This window comes from Budorcas taxicolor, chromosome 5, assembly GCF_023091745.1.
Source record: "Budorcas taxicolor isolate Tak-1 chromosome 5, Takin1.1, whole genome shotgun sequence".
Taxonomy (NCBI): Eukaryota; Metazoa; Chordata; class Mammalia; order Artiodactyla; family Bovidae; genus Budorcas; species Budorcas taxicolor.
The window spans coordinates 149866442-149890201 of record NC_068914.1 but is presented as its reverse complement, the minus strand read 5'-3'; the positions used below and the strand labels follow the sequence as shown (position 1 = coordinate 149890201).

Genomic DNA, 23760 nt, shown 5'->3' with positions numbered 1-23760 from the left:
TGAGAAGAAACAGAATTTTGTTCATAGTCAAGAGAAAAAACAGTCAATAGAAACAGATCTACAAGCAGCCCAGGTGTTGGGCTGATTAGATAAAGATTTGTAAATAGCTATCAGTATAATAAAAATGATTCTTAAAAATTTCTAGGGAGAGGTAATGGATGTAATAGGCGAAACTGAAATCTTCCAACTGAAAAATACGTATCTAAACCAAATATTTGCTGGGTGGAATTAATAACAAATAGGATACACAGAAGAAAATATGTATGAATATGAGGACAGGAAAGAAAGACATCATTGAAACTGAAGAACAGAGAGAAAAAAATTGACAAGTGAAACAGAGGCTCGATGAACTGTAAGACAGAATTAAGGGGTAAAGCATGTGAGTAATTAGAATTCAAGAGGAAAAGAGAAAGAATGGGACAGAAAAAAAAAGTTTGAAAAAATATGGATGGATAAATATCTAGAATTGATTTTAAAAAAGGCCAGTAACCTTCTGGATTGATTTGCTCAAACAATGAAACCACATCAGAGACAGCCCTGCAGTCGCAGTCCTCACCTGACTATGAGGATCCATGGTCACTCTTGAAGTTCCACCTCTCTTCGGCACAGGCCAAATGGACAAACTGAATGCAGATGTGGGTTTCCTGGAAATAGTCTCGTGGTCTCATGGATCTCATGAAACTAGTGATCCAATAGTTCAGAGCCAGTGCCCAATAATCCTCAAAAACCTGTTTATTTTCCTTTTCCAAGGAAGACACACTACTAAATGCCTACAGGTTTTCTAGGAGGAAGACGTGGAGAAAGATGGACAGTACACACTTTAGGCAGTGTGACAAGGCTTCTTCTCCTATAACGCAGCCTCCCTTTCATTCGAGGAATTCTGAGTCTGTAAACTGGCTTAGGTCTGGGAATCCCTTGAGGAGTGATGACCCTGTTTTGGTGATTCAAGCCAGACTTCCATTCACTAGACCTGTAGCTTTTCTGCTGAAACAGAACAAGTAAGAATTTAGTATGCTTCTCATGACTTATTTTCTAGAAGTATTTTAATTAACCAGTCGCCCGCTAGGGTTTGGTGAGCCAAGCTCTTACAAATACAGCTGTGGCTCTCCTGTCCTTCACACTCTCCGCATCTTTGGCGATTACATGCTACAAATTGGCCCCTGCTACCCCAGGATCCCAGCTGGATGTTGATCCCATGGTAACTTGGATCTCAGTTCCCAGCGTAATTTCTGACCTAGAGAGAAGGGCACACAGAGCTGGTCAAGGATGCTGGACTTCCCCCATAAACTTCTGCCTCACAGCGGTGGGTCTGTTCTCTGACATGGGTGTGTGGGTCTCGCATGACAGATGTGTTTTAACTTTCCAATCTCCCTGACTCTTTTTGGATACCTTCCTTTTCTGCTTATCAGGGATGTGCTGGCACTTCCAATTCATTCAGCGTCAACTGACTTTGACCATGTTTCCTTTGACCAACCACAACCATTAGAGGCACTCCAAGCCCCTGGAGGTAAAACAGTGAAGCCACAATCTTTGCTCACGGACCCATGTCAATAGACTGGGCTCAACCCAACTTTATGTTCCCGTCCAACTGTTCTCTCACTCTTCTTAAACAGCAGCCGCCCCCCCCCCGCAACTATTCCCCAGATTCCCATCTGCATAAGTTAGAAGTACCGTGTAGTTATTTTGGTGTGCGTCACCCCTCCTCCTGCGTCACTCTTTGTGCCTTGCTATTTTCTTGTTGTTTAGTCACTAAGTTGTGTCTGACTCTTCATGACCCCATGGACTGTAGCTTGCCACACTCTTTTGTCCCTGGGATTCTCCAGGCAAGAATACTGGACTGGGCTGCCATGCTCTCCTCCAGGGGATTTTTCTGACCCAGGGCTCAAACCCAGGTCTCTTGCGTCTCCTATATCAGCGGGGGTGGGGATGGTTCTTCGTCTCTAGCGCCACCTGGGAAGCCCCATACTGGTACAGTTGCTTGCAAAGTAACACAAATACTCCTCAGAACCACCCTCACCAACCCTATCCCAGGTGGCACTAGGGGTAAAAACAACCCACCTGCCAACGCAGGAGACGTAAGAAATACGAGTTCGATCCCCAGGTCAGGAAGATCCCCTGGAGGAGGAAATGGCAACCCACTCTGGTATTCTTGCCTGGAGAATGGGCCACAGTCCATGGGGTTGCAAAGAGTCCGACACGAATAAGGCGACTTAGCACAGCACAGTGCATACGGGTAAGACTCTTCAGGAAAAGGGAAACAAGCTTTCTTTGGCAAGGGTAGAAGGTGCTTTTGCTGGCAGACAAGACTGTGCAATTTAGGAACGTGAAGTCCCAGCTTTACCCGAATCTGCTTGTATGTTCCCATTCCAGTTCTCAGGACCTCATTTTTTCCCAGTCAATGACTCAACTTTAACAAAGAGACCCTGCAAGGATAGGGGATTCAATCCATGTTGTCATTCAGACAAGATTAGACTTTGGCTTTGCTTTTCAGAAATCTTGACCTTGCAAGAAAATAAGAGTTTCACGCCCCGCTTTTATTCTTTTCTTCCTTTTTTTTTTCCTCCTAGAAGTCATAGAAGTTTTCAGGTGCTAAATGAGCTGGGAATTTAAGTCCCTGAGCTCATCATTTTCTTCCTTTAAGTTTTCTAGTACAATTAGCAATGACCAACCAACCAATCAATCCACCCCATTAAAATGCTCTAAGGTTGCAAATACTTGGTCACTCAGAGTCCTGTCTTTTGTAGGAACTTAATCACAGATATCTAAGGCTAAAATCTGAGTAACTCTTTTGCCATTTCACCAGAGCCCTCTTCACCAATGGCAACAGATTCATTAATGCCTTTAAATCTAATCAGATCAGAGAACCAATCCCAGAAAACTCAGAACTTATTCAGAGAACCCATCCTTAAGCTCTGTTCCTTAGGAGCTATTCTTGGTACCTCAGGCAATTGTGTAAGGTCATTGTCTCCATGTCTCATGGTGGAGTTGAAGTCCAGGGCACGTAATCAGGAAAGGAGCAAGAATGACAGTTCTCTCACCACAACAGAAAGTTCTGCTTTGGGTCTAACTTAAATCCCTCACACTGTGCTCATACTTCCCCCTTATTTTGGTTTTTGAGAAATCGGAGCCTTCCCAGGTCTGGACGGGAGTTTAACCTCCTTTGAGGGTACAAAGCGACCTTCCCGGGGCAGACTTTTAGGGCACTGTGTGTCCTATGCGGGTGCCCTGGCCTAGCCATGCTTTTCCGTGGCTTGTCCTCATGACAGAGCTGAGGTTCCTGAAGAACTTGGCGGGACAGCCCCGGGGCCGTGTGACCCTGTAGGTGTGTGGCCAGGTGCCCTAAACACATTGACTCTGCCTTTCCTTCCACACAGGAGATGCTGAAGGATGAGGTGCGGACGCTCACTTACCGGAACTCCATGTACCACAACAAACATGTGTTCAAGGACAAGGTGGTGCTGGACGTGGGGAGCGGCACCGGGATCCTCTCCATGTTTGCTGCCAAGGCAGGGGCCAAGAAGGTGTTCGGGGTAAGCATGGCCTCTGTGGGGACACTGGCCCTTCCTGGTCCTTCTGGCCCTTCCCAGTTCCCGTCCTTGCTGGGGTCACACACACCCTGCAGGAGGCAGTCAGTCATGGCTCTCGGGAGGCAAGCAAGCTCCTTAGCTCCCTGTCACCTGGGCATTGCTCCTGGCCTTGCCCTGGAGCTGCTGATGTGTATACAGGATTTTGACTTTTCTGAAACCATTTTGGGCTCATCATTACCTCAGAGTCCTTAGTCCTATGTGGGCTTGAGAGGCAGGGCAGGGTGGCTACACCTGTGAGCTCTGGTTGGAATCTCCGCTCTTCCACTCCCAATAGGTATGACCCAGACTATTCACTTCTCTTCTGTACCTCAGGGTGACTACAAGGAGGGGATGAGTTTAATACACAAATCAAGTGCTTAGCACAGTGCTTGGTGCAAGTCAAATGCCCAGTCTTTATTAGCAGAATTGGGAGGGGGCCTCAGCGCTAACGAGACAGTCTCCTTCCTCTGTTCTTTAAAGGCAAGCTGATAGCTTTCATCCTGCTCTTCTGACTCCTACAGCCTCTCCAGCTAGAGGTGGTGATGGGGGACCCACTGGGAGAGCTCCCGCAATGCAGCTGGACGCAGCGCCAGGACGGGGGGCTGGGAGGGTCCAGAACTGGGGAGAAACTGAGAAAGCAGAGCTCTGAGCTGCTGGCTGACATAGTGGGTCTAGGGCTGGAAAACGGGAATTCATCTTGATCAAAATACAAGGCACGCTGCAGTTAAACACACAGCGTGTGCACAGGACGGCCCAATGCAGAGGCCGGCGGGAAGCTTTTGATGGTCCTTCATTAGCTGAACCATCCTGCAGCTTGTCTCAAGATCCTGCCCCCTGCCAGGCTCCTGGTTGACTAGAGCCCCTCAAACTCCCCTGCACCTCACAACCCCCTGCCTGAACAACATCCCCCTCCATGCCTTCCTTAATGGCTCAGATGGTAAAGAAACTGCCTGCAATTCAGGAGACTGGAGTTCGATCCCTGGGTTGGGAAGATCCCCTGGAGAAGGAAATGGCAACCCATTCCAGTATTCTTGCCTGGAGAATTCAATGGACAGAGGAGCCTGGCGAGCTACAGTCCATGGGGTTGCAAAGAGTCAGACACGACTGAGCAACTGACACTTTCACTTTACACGCCTGACTTGAAAGATACCCAGGTCCTGGTTGGAAGGGGTCTCAGGGCGGTCTCAAGGCCCCTCTGGTGTAGCCTTGACCAGCAGAGCCGTGATGTACTTGCTGAGGTCCAAGTAGAGGGTGCAGAGCCAGCCCGGCTGCACACGGCCAAGTCCTGCTGTCTCCACGGCACTGCCTCTCCCCACCCTCTAACCTTCCTTCCTTCATGGGGCCTCTTCCTCAGGATGGGGGCTTCTGGTCAAGGGACTGATTCCCTTCCAAGGTGCTCACAGAGCCTCAGGGCTTGGTGTACACCCCTGTGACTCCCTCTGTCCTCCCTTCAGGGGCTCTCTGAGGTCCCCGCTCAGCTCCAGAGTCACACAGGAGCCCAGGGCAGAGCCAAGCAAGGCAGGGCAGCCATCATTCGCTTCCAAGTCAGGGGGCTTCAGCTGCAGGTTTTGATGGCTGCTCCTCTGTTTCTAGCACCCGGGAAACAGGTTTTCTACCGTCAGACTGGGGCTTGTTCTCCTGCTGTTCCCACAAGGTCTTACTCTCAGCTGAAAGTCAATGAATTTCTTGAGCATCTTAGCCCTTTGCTTAGGAGGGGCTTCCCTGGTGACTCAGATGGTGAAGAATCTGCCTGCAATGCAGGGGACTGGGGTTTGATCCCCAGGTTGGGAAGATCCCCTGGAGGAGGAAATGGCAACCCACTCCAGTATTCTTGCCTAGGAAGTTCCATAGACAGAGAAGCCTGGCAGGCCACAGTCTGTGGGCTCACAAAGAGCTGGACTCGACTGAGCAACTAACACTCTCACACTTTACCTAGGAGATGTGGAGAGCCTGGCAAGACTTCTAGATTAAGAAGAATCAATTCTTTCAAAGGTGGAGATGGCAGAAGGAGTTAGGGTTAACACAAGTCTGCCCATGGGGCGGGGAAGGGTCTCAAGACGTCCTGAGTCCCTGACCTGCCCTTTTCCGATGGCCTTTCTTGGGGACGGTACCCGTTTAGCCAGGGAGGGCCAGGGGAAGGAGAATGACAGCAGGAAGGCTCATAGTCGCTCTGGGGGCTCTGCCTTCCCACCCCCTTCACCCCACCACCCCCAAGACAGTGGCCATGCCAGGGGAGTTGCCAGGCCTGGTTGTTCCTACCAGATCTCCCAAGTCAGAGGCCAAGCTCTCCACTGCGGGGCAAAAGCAGCCAGTTTAGTGGGAAAGCCACTGGCCTGTGCTTCGGAAGTGTTGCAGGTTAGGTTTCCATCTGTCACGAAGTAGCCATGTGGCCTTGGGTAGGTCATCGCACCCCCAGGCCTCAGCACCTCCTGAGCACCTCTGTTCTACTGGCCCTAAATTGCGTGCTGTGATTCTTTTAATGCCTGGCTCCTTTGCTCTGTATCCCCTCCAGATTGAATGCTCCAGTATTTCTGACTACTCAGAGAAGATCATTAAGGCCAACCACTTGGACAACAGTAAGACTCACCTCTGCCTGCTTTCCTGTGGAGGGAGGGGGCGAGGGGTTTGTACTTCCTTGTTTGGGTGGCAGAGACTGATGTAAGACCACTTGGCCTTGAAAAGGTGGAGGCCAGCCACTGCCTTATTAGTAGGACTGTGTCCACAGGGCTCAGAGTTTCCCAGTCCCTGCCAGGCCGGCCAAGGGCACGTCTGTCCCAGCTCAGCCTGCGCTGAGCCCAGCCTGAGGCTAAAACCTTCATTTCCAAGCCCTCTGCTTGGCCCCAGCTGTCCCTCCTCCTCCCGTTCCCTCTCAATGCCTCCAGCCCTGTGTCCACTGAGCAACATCCCAGCAGATCCCAGGCTCTGTATTTGGAGAAAGGTCATCTTCTCATGCCCACAGGCCCCGCTGCTGATGGACTGTCTTGGCAAGTAGCTTGCCCCTGGAAGTGAGACCCTCTTACAGCTAGTCTGAGCACAAGGAGCTGTGTTTCCTTCCCTTCTTCTCCTCATTCCTTTCCCAGGCGTTTGTGATCTCCTTGGCCCCTCCCCCTGGGACTCATCTTGAATATGCTCACCCTCATGAGGACCCCTAATCAGAATAACTCCTGTATCTCCCATCCCCCAGTATTCTTGCCCGGAGAATCTCCGTGAACAGAGGAACCTGGTGGGCTACAGTCCTTGAAGTCGCGAAGAGTCGGACACGACTGGAGCGACTTAGTGTGCGCGCACACACTGGATCGGTTTCCTGTGTGTGGTCACCACCTCCTGCTCTCCCACCTGCCAGGCAGTGCTGGGCTCCCACCCCTGGCTGGGCAGGCCCCTGCGTGGATGCCCGATCTCTGGGCTCAGGCTCAGGTGGGCGGAGCCTGGCTGCCCCTGCTGACCACGCCCCTCCAAGGGTGAGCCCCTGCTCATCACGTGGCCTCAGACCCCATCTGGCCTGTCTTTTGCTGGTGGCATCTTCTCAGCCCACCTCGTGGCTCCAGGAGAGAATCATTCCCTGCTCTGTGTTTCAATGGCTCACATTTGATTCTGTGCTATGGAGGCAAAGACCTGGGAGGGACAAACAGTTGTCCCCAGGTGGATGGCTACCCCCATGGCCCATGCTTATCCTCTTCACACAGGTCCGGGGTGGTCTTTTCAAGGCAAAGCGTGTTCTGCCTTGGCATGTATACTAGAAAGAGGACAGCTTGGCTTCCATGGAAATGCTTCTGAAACGTGGCAACAGCCAATTGTGTGGGTCTCGGGAGCGTAGGTGTAGAGACATAAATAACAACCCAGGACATAAAATACCTGCTACCCAGAATCAATCAATCTCCCTCCCTCTCCACCTCCGTACGGCTCCCTGGATGGGTTTGTTCCCAGGCAGACGTGCACCTCCACACGGCCACCTGCAGGCGTGCGTGTGGCCTTCACGTGGCTCCTGCCACCCACGTGGCCCACACACGTGCTCAGATCAGGGTGTCGTCTCGGACACCAGGGCTGACAGCCGCCACTTCCTCTCTTTGCCCGCCCAGGAGACCCATAGTTCTAGAAGACAAATGCTAATCTGTTGACTTTTCAGAACACTAAAGGGAATAGTCGGGCCCTCCTTTCTCTTCTTCTGCCCTGGAGCATGAAGGTCACGCATGCAGAAGCCCGAGGAGAGTGTGAGGCACAGAGAGGCAGCAGGAAGGGCTTCATCAGGTGGCTCCCCTTCTGAGCCCTGGCTCCTGGTGCAGGAGACGCCGCCACACTCAACTCACAGGATTACGGGGGGATTAGAGTGAATACACGCAATGGGCCTGTACAGCAAGCCTTAACTGTAGATCTTTCCAGCTTTATGTTCTGCACTTTGCTCATTCCTGGTCACGTATCCCAAGCCTTTTGTAGACGATACTTGAATTCTCTGCCCTGTAGCATCCCTCCATGCTTGCGGCCATCCAGTCCTGGGATGATTCCCCTGATGAGGGTCCCACCAGCAGCCACCTGGGGCTGTGATGATTTGAAGAACTTCCTTCCGCTGGAGTCTGCCTCTCTGCAGCCTGACCACAATGCTCTGGGTCATCACTTTGGGACCACACAGAGTAAGGGGCCCCTTCACCTGGCAGCCCTACTCTCACAGATGCAGGGACACAGCCCCCGTTCCTTCACCCGTGGCTTTGGTTTCAGCCCCCTTCTCCTTGGGCCATGTGCCAGCATCCCTCTCACCCTGGCAGAGGATGCTCTGGCTCCCTTAGCAGCTGTGGGGACCTCAGGCCACACTGGCGCTCAGCTGGTATCAGCCATGATCTGCAATCTACCCACATGTGTCTGCCTAGCTGCAACTCCTCACTTCTGTCCAGTCTGTGGATACTTTGAATCCAAACTGAGAATCACACCTTATCTACATATCAAGCCTCATGTTGTTAGGTTTGGTTCTTCCTTGCAATCTGCTGGGCTTCCCTTGTGGCTCAGCTGGGAAAGAATCTGCCTGCAATGCAGGTGACCTGGGTTCGATCCCTAGGTTGGGAAGGTCCTTTGGAGAAGGGAAAGGCTACCCACTCTAGTATTCTGGCCTGGAGAAGTCCATGGACTGTATAGGCCAGGAGGTCACAAAGAGTCAGACACAACTGAGCGAGTTTCACTTTGGCACTTTCACTATAATCTACTCGGAGTCCCTAGGCAAATACGAAGGCTTCCCTCGAGGCTCAGTGACAAAGAACCTGCTTGCCAATGCAGGAGATGCAAGAGATGTGGGTTCAATCCCTGGGTAGGGAAGATCCCTTGGAGGAGGAAATGGCAACCCACTCCAGCATTCTTGCCTGGGAAATCCCATGGACAGGGTAGCCTGACAAGCTACGGCCCCTGGGGTTGCAAGGAGTCCAATAGGACTGAGCACGTACGCAGGAGTCCCCAGAGCCTTGCTCTTTGGGGATCACTGTTCTCTGTGAGGCGCCATCTACATAAGGAGGAGCTGGGGTGGAGGCAGTGGGGCGGCCCCTGTAGGCGGGTCTAATCCAGTTCAGCTCTGAGCCAGCACCTTTGAATACAGTCAGGGAACAGCTGTGAATTTGCACAATAATCGGTCAGCTTCCACTCCAGAGAGGCTGTGGAGAAGGTGCCTTGCCAGTCCGGACGTGGGGCCTGGCATGGTAGTTGAGAACTCTGGCAGGTTCACCCTCAGTTCCAAAAGATCAGCTTGTGATCTTGGGCACCCAACCTTCTGTACCTCCATTTCCTGCTCTGGGAAATGGGAACGACAGTGAGACAGACCACAGAGGGTTTCACAGAGCTACCATATTTTCAGTGAATTTGCAAAATGGATGCAGGGCATTTGGTGGCTTGAAATTGGCCTCAGTGGGAGTATTTATGTGGAGAAACAGGCAGATGCTGCAAGTCAGGGTATCCTTCCTTCCTGGAGAACCCCCTGTTAAGTGTCTCCCAGCACAGCTCTGTGTAAAGCACGACAGTGTACATGTGCCATTAGCAGCCAATACATGTTAGCTATTGTTATGATTATTTCATTCATTAACTTGACTAATAGGCTGGTCCAAAGAAGGGATGAGGTTAATCAGATATAATGGCTGTTAATGAACCTGTAGTGGCTCTTGGAAATGGCTGCTTCCCTCAGAGGCAGCCCATGAATAATTCCAGGACTGGGTTCATGCACCCACCCCTGGGGGAGGGATGTCACCCACAGTCTGGGCCCCGGGCCAGATGCAGGGGAGCTGGGGAGAAGAGCACAGATGAGCTCTGTGCTCTCATGATGCTTACAGTCTCAGGGAGGGCACAGACACAAAAGCAAGTGGACACACAGCATCCCAATAGAATCACAAATGGTGCAGCGCTCTGGAGGACAGGATGGAGCAGTTGAGAAAGCTGGGGTCTGCTTTGGATGGGGTGGCCGCCCAGGCGTGTCTGACTCTGCTCATACCGTGGGCGAGGGCCTCACTCCCAGCCCTGCTGCCCGTGACACCACGGCTGAGCCAGAACAGGGCAAGGGTGGGAGTGTCTACACCACAAACAGCAGTGGGTGGTCAGGTCGTGATCCTGTCTGTGTGCAGATGCAGGACGGGGGTCTCCAGTGGCTTTTACCAGGTTGAACAGCAGGCCTGGATTTTTCTTCAACTTTTTGTTTTATATTAGTGTGCGTGTGCTCAGTCGTGTTTGTCTCTTTGCGACCCCATGGACTGTAGCCCACCAGGCTCCTCCGTCCATGATTTCTCCAGGCGAGAATACTGGAGTGGGTTGCCATTTCCTTCTCCAGGGGATCTTCCCATCTCAGGGATCAAACCTGCCACTTCTGCATTGGCAGGCAGATTTTTTATGACGCTGCCATCTGGGAAGCCTTATTTTATATTGAGAGTGAAAGTGTTTGTCGCTCAGTCGTGTCTGACTCTGCAACCCCATGGACTGTAGTCCACCAGGCTCCTCTGTCCATGGGATTCTCCAGGCAAGAAAACTGGAGTGGGTTGCCATTTCCTTCTCCAGGGGATTTTCCCAACCCAGGCATCGAACCTGGGTCTCCCACATTTCAGGCACATTTTTTACCAACTGAGCCACCAGGGAATCAAATTGACAATGTTGTGATAGTTTCAGCAGAGTGACTCAGCTGTACATATACGTTCTCCCCCGAACTCCCCTCCCATCCAGGCTCAGGCCTAGACTCTGGCATCCTCTTTTGACATCCTGGGGGAATTCCTGGTGGCAGAGTGGTAAAGAATCTGCCTGCCAGTGCAGAAGATGCAGGTTCGATCCCTGAGCCAAGAAGATGCCCTGGAGAAGGAAACGGCAACCTGCTCCAGTGCTCTTGCCTGGAGAATCCCGGGGACAGATTAGCCTGGTGGGCTACGGTCCAGGGGGTTGCAGAGTCTGAACACAACTGAACACACGCAGATCATCATTTAGTTTCCCCAGAAAAGCTCAGGCACCAGGTGGTCTTTCAGAGGATGGTGAAGCATGAGTTTCCTTCTAGAGGAAAGGTTCTGATGGAACCAGCCAACTCATCCATCACCCTGTCAATTGCACAGCAGCATCCAGGATAGCTTTTGCTGGGATCTTCACAGCAATGAATGCAAAATGAGCCCCCAGATGAAGTGTATGTCTGTCTTGAATAATCAAAAACTCAACTGAGAAGTTTCTCCTGCCGTAGAGGGAGGGACAGTTCTGGGAAGGGACTCAGGGGCAGAGGATGTTTAGAGCAGGGGCTTTGCCTAAATCCTATGCACCTTACGTCTCAGTCATCCAATCACCAAGGAAACAATGTCAGTGTGTTGCGAGCTTGCCCTTCACCTGTGTCATTTCATTTCATCAGTACAGCCTCTTGCCAAGTAGATGTCACTTCTCCTGATTGTTCTCTGGATAACTGGAGTTCAGTCAAGTAACTTGTGGAAAGTGGTACAGCTAATCATGAGAAGACCCAGCACTTAAAGCCAGTTTTCTTGAGTGCAAAGCCCATACTCTTGTCAAAACACCAAGTCCCCTCTTCTCCAACACTAGCCAGGCATCCTTGGGGCTGAGCCCAGGCTGTGAACAGATGCAGTGGCAGCAGTCTCTCAGCCTCCTGTGAGTTTGAGTTGTCACGGTAGCCTGACGTGGGGTTGGGGCCCTGGCAAGGGTATGGGTCATTGGTTATTAGACCTGGGCTCTGTTTCCATAGTGATCATTGAACCCCTCTAAGCCTCACTTTCCTTAAAAATGAGAATGAGAATGCTGTGTCTGCTTCAAGGACTTGTTGGGACCTAGTGTCCATCCTGGGCTTAGCACAGCACGGGCCCTTAGTTGTTCAGTTGCTCAGCCGTGTCTTTGCGACCCTATGGACTGCTGCATGCCACACTTTTCTGTCTTTCACCGTCTCCAGGAGCTTGATGAAATCCATGTCCACTGAGTCAGTGATGCCATCCAACCATCTCAATCTCTGTTGCCCTCTTCTCCTCCTGCCTTCGATCTTTCCCAGCACTGGGGTCTTTTCCAATGAGCTGGCTCTTCATATCAGGTAGCCAAAGTATTGGAGCTTCAGCTTCAGCATCAGTCCTTCCAGTGACTTTTCAGGATTGATTTCCTTTAGGATGGACTGGTTTGATCTTAACTGCCCAATACACTTCAGGAGGAACCACACAAGGAGTCTTCAGCCCTTAGTATAAACTGGCATGGTGAAGGGAGAGAAGAATCAGAACCGCGCTGACCCCTGCAGATTGATCATGTCCTGATGCGGGGTGCTTCCTGGCCTGGGTCCCTGCAAAGTGCGGCCGTGGGGTTCTTATTTTGCAGTCATCACCATATTCAAGGGGAAGGTGGAGGAGGTGGAGCTGCCCGTGGAGAAGGTGGACATCATCATCAGCGAGTGGATGGGCTACTGCCTGTTCTACGAGTCGATGCTCGCCACCGTCATCTTCGCCAGGGACAAGTGGCTGGTGAGCCTGCTGCATGCTGTCCCCTGGTCGCCCCGCCGGCTGCCTGGCTGTTCAGCCCCCGCCTGTAGCCGAGGGAGACTACGAGGACTTCAGAGAGGACCTGGGCTACAGGGTTACTGCTCCCAGACCCCTCTCTTTAGACTAGATCTGCCTCTGGGGGACAGAATGAGCGTTCGTAGGTCTAACCTTGGCCTTTTTTGCCATAATAGACCCATTGTTTGCTGTCCAAAGTCTATGCTGGTCAACAAGTACTAAGGGTTTGCATGGCTGCCAGTAAGCCAGTGTGCTTTTGACCTTAGCTTCTCCAGACTGAGAAGTCAAAACATCTTCCACCGCCCTCACTGGACACATCTCTGCCCGTCCACATTTGTCCTATGGGCCCCACCTCGGCCCCTTGGGTTTTTCCTGGTGCCTCCCCACCCAGCCCTCTCCCTGGCCGAGGTGACAGTCTGCTGCATGAGGAATGCTGGCGAGGGGGTGCTTGTCTGGTGACTCTATGTGCAGTTCAAAAATGTATGTCTTTGTCAGGTGAATAGATTACGAGACCCATTTCCCCACAATTCATCAACAGAAACCTGGAGGGCTTATGTTTCCAGACCGGGCAGCTTTGTACGTGGTAGCAATTGAGGACAGACAGTACAAGGACTTCAAAATCCACTGTAAGTCACCTTTGCATTCTCTGCTGGGCTTTTAGGGGGGCTTTGGGGGGCAGGAAGCACTTCAGAGGGCTGGGCATGAGTGGTCAGTCTCGTGGACACAGCTGCTGTGACTCTGAGGAGTTTATACCTGTGACCTTTTCCGGATTCTTCTCTCTGGATGTTTTCCGCTGGTTCCAAGGGTGGGGGTTCTACAGAGAGGAAATAAGAATGTGGCTGGTGGGAGGTAAAGCGAGGAGAGAATGAGCACAGTGTGGATGGAAAATGAATGAAGCAGCAGAAGCTGAGGTATTTTTGCAGAGCCGGCAGGTGGCTGCAAGCTACTAAAGGTCATTTCTCCCTAACATCCACATAAGGGCAGGGAGGGTCTCCAGCCAGGCCAGTCGTTTGAACTCTGCCTTTGTATGCCTGAAATTTGTCAGCATAACATTGATTCTCCTTCATATAAGTAAGATACAGAGGGAGATGGAGGCTGAGCATGTGGGTGGGGGAGCAATGGGGTGGGGGTGGGGGCTTATCCCAATCTGTGCTCTTTGTGCTTAATCAGTTGAAAAGGTGCTCTCTTAGGAAAAACATCCCCCACCCCCGCACAACTCTCCAACATTTGATCTGGTCCCCAAAGAGTCGTTTGATTCTGTTTCATTTAAAGAGTGACTGTTCTCAAGGGATACAAGCCTGGTCCTCCATGTGATTAAACGGATTATGCTTCCATAAGGTTTAGAAGGACAGGGAAGCCTAGCATGCTCCAGTCCAAGTGGTCACAAAGAGTCAGACATGACTTAGCATCTGAACACACACACAAGGTTTAAAGAGAGACTTGGGTCCTTAGCCAGAACTAACTAAAGCGACAAAGTGCAAAGACCACCTCCCCTCCTCCACACACACTTACAAGTGAGTATGCACACGATCCAGCCCTCCCCCCCACCCCCCGCACACATACAAGTGAGCACACGCATGATCCAACCCCAAGCATGAGCAGAAACTCCAAACAGTCCAACAGTCTCCGCAGATCTGGGTTCCTGCCAGCACAGCGCTAAACACCTCTCGTCTAGACTCCCTGTGACGGAGGGGTTCCCAGATAGAACAGACTAGCTCCTGGCCCCCAGAGGCTAGGACTCCAGAGTCCAACAACGTCTAGTCGTTGTCTGTGCTGCTGGGCCGTGCCAAGGAGTGTGTGCGTCCACCTGCGTCCGCACCTTTCTGGAAATATAAACTCAGAGCATGTTCAGAGCCAGGTCAGGAGAAGACGGAAATGGGACATTTGTCTGAGCCCTCCCGCCCATCTGGCATCATTTCTAACGTTCAGTGAGCAATGAGAAGTAGGAGGTTAGATGATGGTGCTTTGAAGGTGGCCAGCTCTGGCTTCATATCCTCTGGGTGACCGTGAACGAGTCACCTAACATCTCTGAGCCTTGGTCTGAAATAAAACTCCCCCAACCTATAGACGTGTTGGGAGGATGAAGTGAGATGATGTATATAAGGGGCGTGACAGTTGATGCCGCACGTGGCAGCCTGGACCTGGTCCCCAATTGTGTCATTAAGCCCCTTCCTGCCTGTGGGCCTGGCCCTGAGCCTGACTGCTGAGCTCGCTGGCCTCCAGAGGCTCAGAATCTAGGCCAGATGCGCTCTCGTGATAGGTTTCAGAAACAGCTCAACAGCGAATGTTGATCAAATGCATGAATAAATAGGACATATTTTGCCCTGGAGCTGTATGGTTATGCTGCCTTTGGAGTTCTTGCTGTAACTGTATAAATTGTGTTTGGAGGAGAACCTACAGGCACATTCTTTGTTCTCACGTGCTCTAAACTGATTGAACTCTGACCCTCAGCTTGGCGCTTTAAGGAGCTTCCTCATGGTTTAAAGGCAAACAGATCTCACCCTCCTCCTTGCCTGGATCCTGTTCGGGACCTTGACCTCACGCACCTTGCCATGAGGACTGGATCGGCCCTGACAAGCCCTGGGGCACTGGCTGCTACTCAGGTGCCAGCCCAGGACCGGAGACCATGGGATTGAGTCTCCTCCTGCTTATTGCAGTTTTCACATCATCTGAAAAAGAAAAAAATCTCTTGTGGAATCTCTGGGGTCTGTCAACAGCATTCCCCGCAAACTCAGAATCAAATGCACCTTTACATTTTATTTAACATAGTTTCCAAGTTTTCTATTTAAACATTTCTTTTAAAAAATGACCTGTTTCTGTTTTTAGGAAAGGAAGCAAGCGCATTTAGAAATCTGTTTTAAATAAACAGAGATTTTGGTTACTCAGAGTTCTAAATCTGAAGTGAAAGCATAAAGGTTGCTGGTTGCTAAGGGAACAATTGTAAGCAAATTCTGATGGCTCAAGAACCGGCTAAAAAAGAAAAATCTTAAATAGGGCAGGAGAAGGAGTTGTGCCCAATCCCTTTCAGAAAGAAAATTGTTAGGAAAACAGTTTGTCCCCTCCTCGCCCCCTCCTTGCCCTTCTCCTCCCCTCTTTTCTCAGTCACACACAACATGGGAACACAAGCATGAGTGAAACTCAGATATTGCCCTCAGTTTGCTCACCAACTGCTAGAGAACACACACACACACACACACACACACACACACACACAGATCATTGGCATGTACCAGGCTCACAACGCACAGCTTGTTAAGTGAATGAATGAGAAAATTAATGAAGGAATAGAAGTAAACCAGCAAAGGAATGTACAAAGTGATGGTGGTGAGAGCGGCGGCGGCGTTGTCGACTTAGAAAAAAAAGCATAATGTGAGAGCTACGAGTTAAGTTTTATTTGGGGCAATATGAGGACTGCAGCCTGGGAGACAGCACCTCAGACGGCTCTGAGAAACTGCTCCAAAGACGTCGGGGGAAGAACAGTATATATGTGATTTTGGTAAAGGGGAAGGACATGTGGTCAGGCACATTTATTTTTTTAGAAAGTTTCTGCTGGTCTTGTGAAGCTTCTGTTAGTCACGAGAAACGGTCATCACAATGAAGGACTTTAGTGTTTTTCTAGATAGAAGAGGTACTAGAATTGGGCTCTTAAAATCAACTCCTGAGAACATGTATCTGAAGACCTGTCCTGCCAGCTTTCTGGAGCACAGAGTGCCTCGTTTCTGCTCTCCACCCTGGACTTCTTCAGGGGGTGTTGGAGGGCACCCGCTGCAGCAGCATGTGATTTAATCCTTGTAGAGGTAGAAGGCAAGCACCCACGGCAAGTGCCAATGTGTGGTTGACAGTGATTTAGTCGCTAAGTCATGTTCGACTCTTGTGACCCCATGGACTGTAGCCCACCAGGCTCCTCTGTCCGTGGGATTTCCCAGCAAGAATACTGGAGTGGGTTGCCATTTCCTCCTCCAGGGGATCTTCCTGACCCAGGGATTGAACCAGGGTCTCCTGCATTGCAGGAAGATTCTTTACCAGTGATCCAGTGAGGATTCCCAGACAGAGGTGCAATCATTAATTTTTTTTGTTTACTCTGAAGATTTCTAGAATCTCAAAATTGGAAGGAATTTGGGTAGATATTCCATGTGATTTTCTTACCCAGTAGTTGACTCTAGAACCTGCTGAGGGTCAGAGGATGGGCACCGGCTTCCTGGCTGATGAGAAGATGACAAGGGACCTCTCGCATAGAGATGGTGGTGCCTGTAGCTGGAGGCTTGGTGGGCAGGACCTCTTGGAGGGTTCAGGTGCTCTCCATGAGTTTCTCCACCACCCTGACATCCGAGCTCTATTGCCTGGCTCTAGCCTATTTTACACAAGGAGTTGACTTTGATCTGAGAGCTTAAAATGTATTAAACTATTATACATACCTTCCTTTCTATCTAGAGGAGGAGTTGTCAGTGGCGCCTGGTGCCACCTGCTCTATTTTTCCCTGAGGCTCCCCCACTATTTCTAGCAGAGAAGCCCAAATTACTGGGGCCAGGACAGGGACAGGGAATATAGCTACAGATCTCTCCACTGAAAAGTGAAGCTTGTTTTCCAGTACTTCATATTCCTGTCTTTGTTTTCAGGTTATTATTTCCTCTAATATATATCCATTCTGCCCATAAGCTCATTGGAAGAATTATACATCTTTGATATTGTGACTTTTTTCATTTCCAGCATTTCTATGTCACTGATGAAATTCTGCATCTGTTCATGCATGTTTTTTCTGCATTAGATTCTTTAAAATATTTATTAAAGTACTTGAACATCCTTGTTCCATATTCCCACTACCTGAGCTCTGAGTCTGGTTCTATTAACTATTTTTCCTTTTGGTAATGGGTCATATTTTTCTTTCTTTTCCATGTGTTTTGTAATTTTTAATTAATGCTGGACATTGTGAGTAGTGCTGGACAGTAGAGACAGATGAATAATTTGTGCCCAGAGAAGAGCATGCCTCTTCCACTACCAGTCCATTCAAGTGGGAATTTAGTTCACCTAGTCTGGACTAGCTGGCAGGTCTGGACTTCATTGTTGTTTTAGTTACATTCCGTGCACCATGGTGTGGTCCTTTTCAAGAGTTTGTTTCAATCCATAAACTAAATTTCGCAGGTCTTTTGTTATTATTTTTGAATCCCTAGAAAGTTAGCTAACACTTTCCTGGTGGCTGATAACCCTCACTCCATATTCACTCATTTAATAGATAAGACGATTGCAACAAAACATTAACATGCTTGGTGTGTATACTCGCCCATCCCTGCTGCACGTGTGGTAGAGAAGCTAGTGGGAAATGCATGGTCAGTGGAAAGGAGAGGAAAAAACCCTAATGTCCTAGATAACCTGTCACTGAATAACTGGAGGTAGGGCCATCTGCCCGGGAAGATCAGACATGAATTAACCAGGTGTTGTGAAGCAGTTGCAGGCATTAAATATTTGGGAATAAATTCATTAAATTTAATGAATGAATTAAACTTAATAAATTCACTTAAAAAACCCAGCATTATTGGTGGACCTGTACTGTGCCAGATGCTCTGTTGAGGGTGCTGAGGATACAGAAGGAGAGGGGTTCCACAGGTGGTTGGAGATGTCACAGTGGCCATTTGAGACTTTAACTCCATTTGAAAATTGGACTGGAAGGGACCTCAAAGATCACGGAGCCCAAGGATTACCAACTGATTGGAACTGCTTATGTTGACTTGGAAATCCCATCTCCGTGGGGCCCAAATCTGGAGATTCTGATTCAGTAGGTCTGGTTATGGTCCAGGAATCTGTATTTTAAGAAGTGTCCCAGATGATTCTGGAACACAGAACCAGTGGACCAAACTCCTCACTTTACAAACAATTCGGAAAGAAGGGGGCCAAGCTGCCAGGGTCACAAGCTTGGATGATGGCAAAGCCAGAGCTCAACCACGTAACCACAGTAACTATCACATCTCAAGGGCTTTCTATGTGCCAGACCCTGTTGTGAACTTTATATATATCATCACATTTGATCCTCATAATAACCCTATAGAGCAACTATCATCGTCATCATCATCATCTCCATTTTTAAAAACCTGTTATTTTATATTGGAGCGTAACAATGTGGTGATAGCTCCAGGTGCACAGTAGGGGCACTCAGCCATACATATACATGTATCCATTCTCCCCAAACCCCGTCCCATCCAGGCCGCCGCATATCACTGAATGCTGTATTGGTGATCCATTCTAAATATAGCAATGCATGTCTGTCCATCCCCAAATCCCTTAACTATCCCTTCTCCCAATCCTTTCCCCGCCCCCATCCCCTGGTAACTATAAGCTCATTGTCTCTATTTTAAAGAAGAAATCAGCTCTTTGAGAGGTTAAATTCTTGCCTGAAGTCGCACAGCAAATAAACAGAGCCAAGGTTTGAAGCCCAAACCCAGGATTTTAACCATTTAACATAGACTCTCAGATACACTTTCACAGAGCCTTAACTTAAAGGAGGGTGGAGGGCAAGAACAAAAGTGTAGCGGTAGGTGTCTTGAGAAAGGGTTTTAAAAGCAGACAGTGTGTGTGGGTGTGCATGTTCTAACTGGGTAAGCATGGACAGCTCTTTCCAGACTCTAGCAGGGGATCTTCTCTGGAGCTGTCACCACGCTTCCCCAAACATTAAGTGTTAGTTGCTCAATTGTGTCTGACTCTTTGCAACCCATCGACTCTAGCCCACCAGGCTCCTCTGTCCATGGGATTCTCCAGGCAAGAATACTGGAGTGGGTTGCCATTCCCTTCTCTGGGGGATCTTCCTGACCCAGAATCGAACCCAGATCTCTCACATTTCAGGCAGATTCTTTACTATCTGAGCCAACAGGGAAGCCGCAAACATAGGTAGGCTCAGTTGGGAGTTTGGCTCCAGCCTCGGGTATAAAATGGGATATGACTGGCATTTAATCCTCAAGCCAGAATTGCACAAGTGCTTGCCCTCTAGGAGATGATTATTTTCTCAGCCTCTTCTCTTCTAGGAAAGCCTTTGTGTGCCCTTGAAAAGATCCTGAGTGAAAGGAACACAGCATTCCCTGACTGTTCGCGCCTCCCCCATTTCACCCCCATCTCCGAAACACACAGAGGGACATAAGTTTCCTATGGTTCCATTTGTTTGGTGAACATTTAAAAATAATTTAATCCTGTAAGATTTAAGAGAAAAGCAAGTCTATTTCAATGTATTTCTAAACTCCTCTGAGTAAACGAACAAGTGAGATTCAGCCACCCAGTAACGAGACTCTGCTAAAGCAGGGGTCCTCAACCTCCAGATCTAATGCTGATGATCTGAGGTGGGGCTCACATAAAATACCAAAAATGAAGCACCCAACACATGTAATGCACTTGAGTCGTCCTGAAACCTCCTCTCCAACCTTGTCTGGGGAAAGATTGTCTTATATGAAACCAGTGAAAGTCACTCAGTCATGTCTGATTCTTTGCAACCTCATGGACTATACAGTCTGTGGAATTCTCCAGGCCAGAATATTGGAGTGGGTAGCTGTTCCCTTCTCCAGGGAATCTTCCCAACCCAGGGATCGAACCCAGGTCTCCCGCACCGCAGGTGTATTCTTTACCAGCTGAGCTACTAAACTGGTCCCTGGTGCCAAAAAGATTGGGGATGGCTCTGCACTGTGGGGAGAGCAACTGGCATTGCTGTCACGACTGTGTCGGTGCAGCTCAAGGGTAAGGACACAGGGTTTGTGCCCCAGCGCCACGGTTTCCCTGCTGTGGGATACCAGCCCAGTATCTCACATACATGTAAGCCAAGCGCCAGCTGCTGCCAGCCCCATTTTCTCATCTGCTGTATCGAGGCATCCTCATGGGGTTGCTAGTGAAAGTCAGTGATAGGTCTGGCCAGGACTGGGTGATCAATCAGTGGTAGCAGTGATGACCATCATTTATCGGTGATCTGGCACCATCATGGACTTCCTCGTGGCTCAGATGGTAGAGAGCCTGCCTGCAATGCATAAGACCCAGGTTCAGTCCCTAGGTTGGGAAGAACCCTGGAGAAGGGCATAGCTACCCACTCCAGTATTCTTGCCTAGAGAATCCCATGGACAGAGGAGCCTGGTGGGCTATAGTCCATGGGATTGCAAAGAGCCTGACATGACTGAGTGACCAACACTTGGACCATCAGACTTGCATTCATTGACTTCCAACCCTGAACCCTGAATCCATTCCCTGATTAATGCATCTTATGAACAGCCCCTGGGGGCTAAGAGGCACTGCTGGGGTGCTCTGTGCCCCACCTGGGGGATATGTCTCATGGGATGGGTCCTAATGAGGACATTGTGGTGTGTGAGAAAAGCAAGGCCTCTGCTGGACACCCCGGCTCCCCACCTCATATTTTGCAGTTGAGAAAACAGAGGATCAGAGAGGCCAGGAGATTTGCATGAGGGCATGCAGAAGGAAATGGCAACCCACTCCAGTGTTCTTGCCTGGAGAATCCCAGGGACAAGGGAGCCTGGTGGGCTGCCATCTATGGGGTCGCACAGAGTCAGACACGACTGAAGCGATTTAGCAGCAGCAGCGGCAGCTGGCTAGTAAAAGGTGGCACTGGGATTCTGACGGCAGCCTGTTTCATGAACCAGGAAATCCCATGTTTCTTTCTGCTTCATGAGAGCTTCAGTAGGTGGGAAAGGGAGGAGGAAGAGAGACAGCTTTATAGCTGTGGGGCGGGATGGAGCTGAGGCAGTGGGGTAGAAATGGGACGGTGGAGGAGAGAGTTCTTAGGAGACATTGAGGCTCAGAGAGAAGGGAAGAGAGCAGATACAGAAGAGTCAGGAATCTGGGTTCTAGTCCTGGCCTGACAGGAGTCTAGCTGTGTGACTTCGGAGAAGTTTCTTACCCTCTCTGAGCTTTACTTTTCCTATCCCTAAATTGGGACCTGTGCACATTAGATGATGTGAAGGAACGTTTGGCACCTTGTGAAACTCTCCACCAGGCAAGCACCTCTCCTGTTGTCAGACCAGGGAACACAAGCTGCCGCCCACCCTCTAGGACTCAGGGGGGCCCAGGGACTTCTGGGGGTCCCACTGCTGGCCCTCACGTGTTGCTTTGTCCCCACAGGGTGGGAGAACGTCTATGGCTTTGACATGACTTGTATTCGGGACGTTGCCATGAAGGAGCCCCTGGTGGACATCGTGGATCCAAAGCAAGTGGTAACCAACGCCTGTTTAATCAAGGTCTGTGGATGCATCCTGCGTGGGCCTGGGGGTGCGGAAAGCCGACTGTGCCACCTGGATGCTTGGGCCTGTGCCCAAGGCCACCCAGGCTCCTGCAGGGCCCCCGGCTGTGAGGCAAGGCCACCTCGGCCGGCCGGAGCCTCCGGCAGCCCAGGGTGACCAGTGAGAACGGGCGCTGGCCCTTAGCAGAGCTGTCGAAAGAGGGCCAGTGGACTCCACGGTGGCACAGCTGGGGGGTGGTCGGTGCATATCTGCTGGTGATGTGAGCAGGGGTGTGTGTTGGGGGAATGGGAGCATCAGAGAGAGAAGTCCTGGTGGCTCAGGTCGGGGGAAGCCCCTCCATTCGGAGCAAGACAGCAGCTTTAGAGAAGAAATCCCTAACCTCAATCAGGTATGCAGTCAGAGTCACACTCCCCTGCTTCCAAGCGTACCTGTGAGTGGCCGGGCAGGGCTCACCGCATCCTGGGCTCCCTGGTTTGTACACGGCTTCATATCTTGTCCTCCACGGCTTTCTGTCTTCAGTGCAGATGGAGAACTGCTCACCAGGGTCCTCCCCCAGGGTACTCCGATTACTAAATTTCCAAACACGCCAGCTTTGCTGTGTGCCTGTGCGCTCAGTCCTGTCCGACTCTGTGACCCCATAGACTGTAGCCCGCCAGGCTCCCCGGTCCCCGGGATTCTCCAGGCAAGAACACTGGAGTGGGTTGCCATTGCCTCCTCCAGGGGATCTTCCGGACCCAGGGATCGGACCGGCGTCTCTTATGTCTCCTACATTGGCAGGTGGATTCTTTACCACTAGTGCCACCTGGGAAGCCCCTTTTGCTGGAGTACAGATAAAAGCCCCCCTTGACCTCCCCACCCTTCCAACCCCACGTTCCCCCTGGAGGTAACCACTGTCCACACAATGGGTTAACCTTTCCAGCCCTTTGTCTAAGTATCTGTATTTACATATGCTGACCTATCCTCCTGACCCAAGGAAAACTCTTGGTACTTGACTGCTTTCTTAAAGTCCAGAAAGCCATCCATTTCACAGGGTTCAAGTTCACTTTTTAATCAAAGAATCTGGGTTCATTGTGTCAGTTGTCTTCAGCCCTCCCCCCAGCCTTCATTGTGCTGAAACACACCTGTCCGCTCCGGTCCAGTGAGCATCACTGCAGTTCCAGGAGCTCTGGTGGACGGGACAGGGAAGAGCCCAGGGCCACTGGGGGAAGGGGAGGTTCCTGCAGGATGAATGCAAACGCTGTTTTGTCCAGGCGAGAGCAGTCAGTCCTCGGTCCCTGGTCACTGTGTTCTTGATAAGGAACCCTTGTCTTCTTGGATTTAGAAGGGTCCCTGGAGGACAAATGAAACTAGGTGAACCTCATACAAGTCCCATCAGATGAAAGATGCTTCCCTCTTATCCTGCCTGAGAGCCTTGTCCTCATGCTGGAGGGTTTTGCCACCTATTACCTCGGCCGGTTCCGAGTCCAGGCAGGACTAATGACGAGCAAACGTCCTTTTATTTCTCCCCACCGGCCCCTCTGTCCATGAAGCTTCTTCCTTCTGGCGCTCCAAACAAGGCCCAGCAAACTATCATGTGCTTAGCTGCTCTGTCCTGTCTTTTTGTGACCCCATGAACTGTGTAGCCGTGGGGATCTACAGGACAGGCTCCTCTGTCCATGGGATTCTCCAGGCAAGAATACTGGAGTGGGTAGGCATTCCCTTCTCCAGAGGACCTTCCCGACCTAGGGACTGGACCTGGGTCTCCTGCACTGCAGGCAGATTCTTTACCATCTGCACCACCAGGGAAGCCCAGGTCCAGCAAAATACACCCCCAAATAATTCACCCATGGTGCCAAACATTCCTGCAAATATTGTAGTATGAGTGGAAATTGCCTGGTGCTGTTGAATTTGCCCAAGTGGCATATGGCAGCTACATGGAGCCATTAAGCATTTTCCCATAGGGGATGAAATTCCTTCCCAGGTCACTCTCTGCCCCTACCTGGCAGGGTGGCCACAGCCTTTGTGCACACCCAC

The 23760-nt window shown here is 50.5% G+C and overlaps 1 protein-coding gene across 1 annotated transcript in view; it reads left to right on the top strand.

Moving 5' to 3' along the window:
- PRMT8 (protein arginine methyltransferase 8) overlaps positions 1-23760 on the top strand; it is a 40120-nt gene that overhangs the window by 5323 nt on the left and 11037 nt on the right. Inside the window, exons 3-7 of the mRNA XM_052640812.1 lie at positions 3375-3530; positions 6079-6142; positions 12357-12499; positions 13071-13158; positions 21629-21744. Of these exons, the coding sequence (XP_052496772.1) occupies positions 3375-3530; positions 6079-6142; positions 12357-12499; positions 13071-13158; positions 21629-21744 (567 nt within the window). The remainder of the gene's footprint in view (positions 1-3374; positions 3531-6078; positions 6143-12356; positions 12500-13070; positions 13159-21628; positions 21745-23760) is intronic.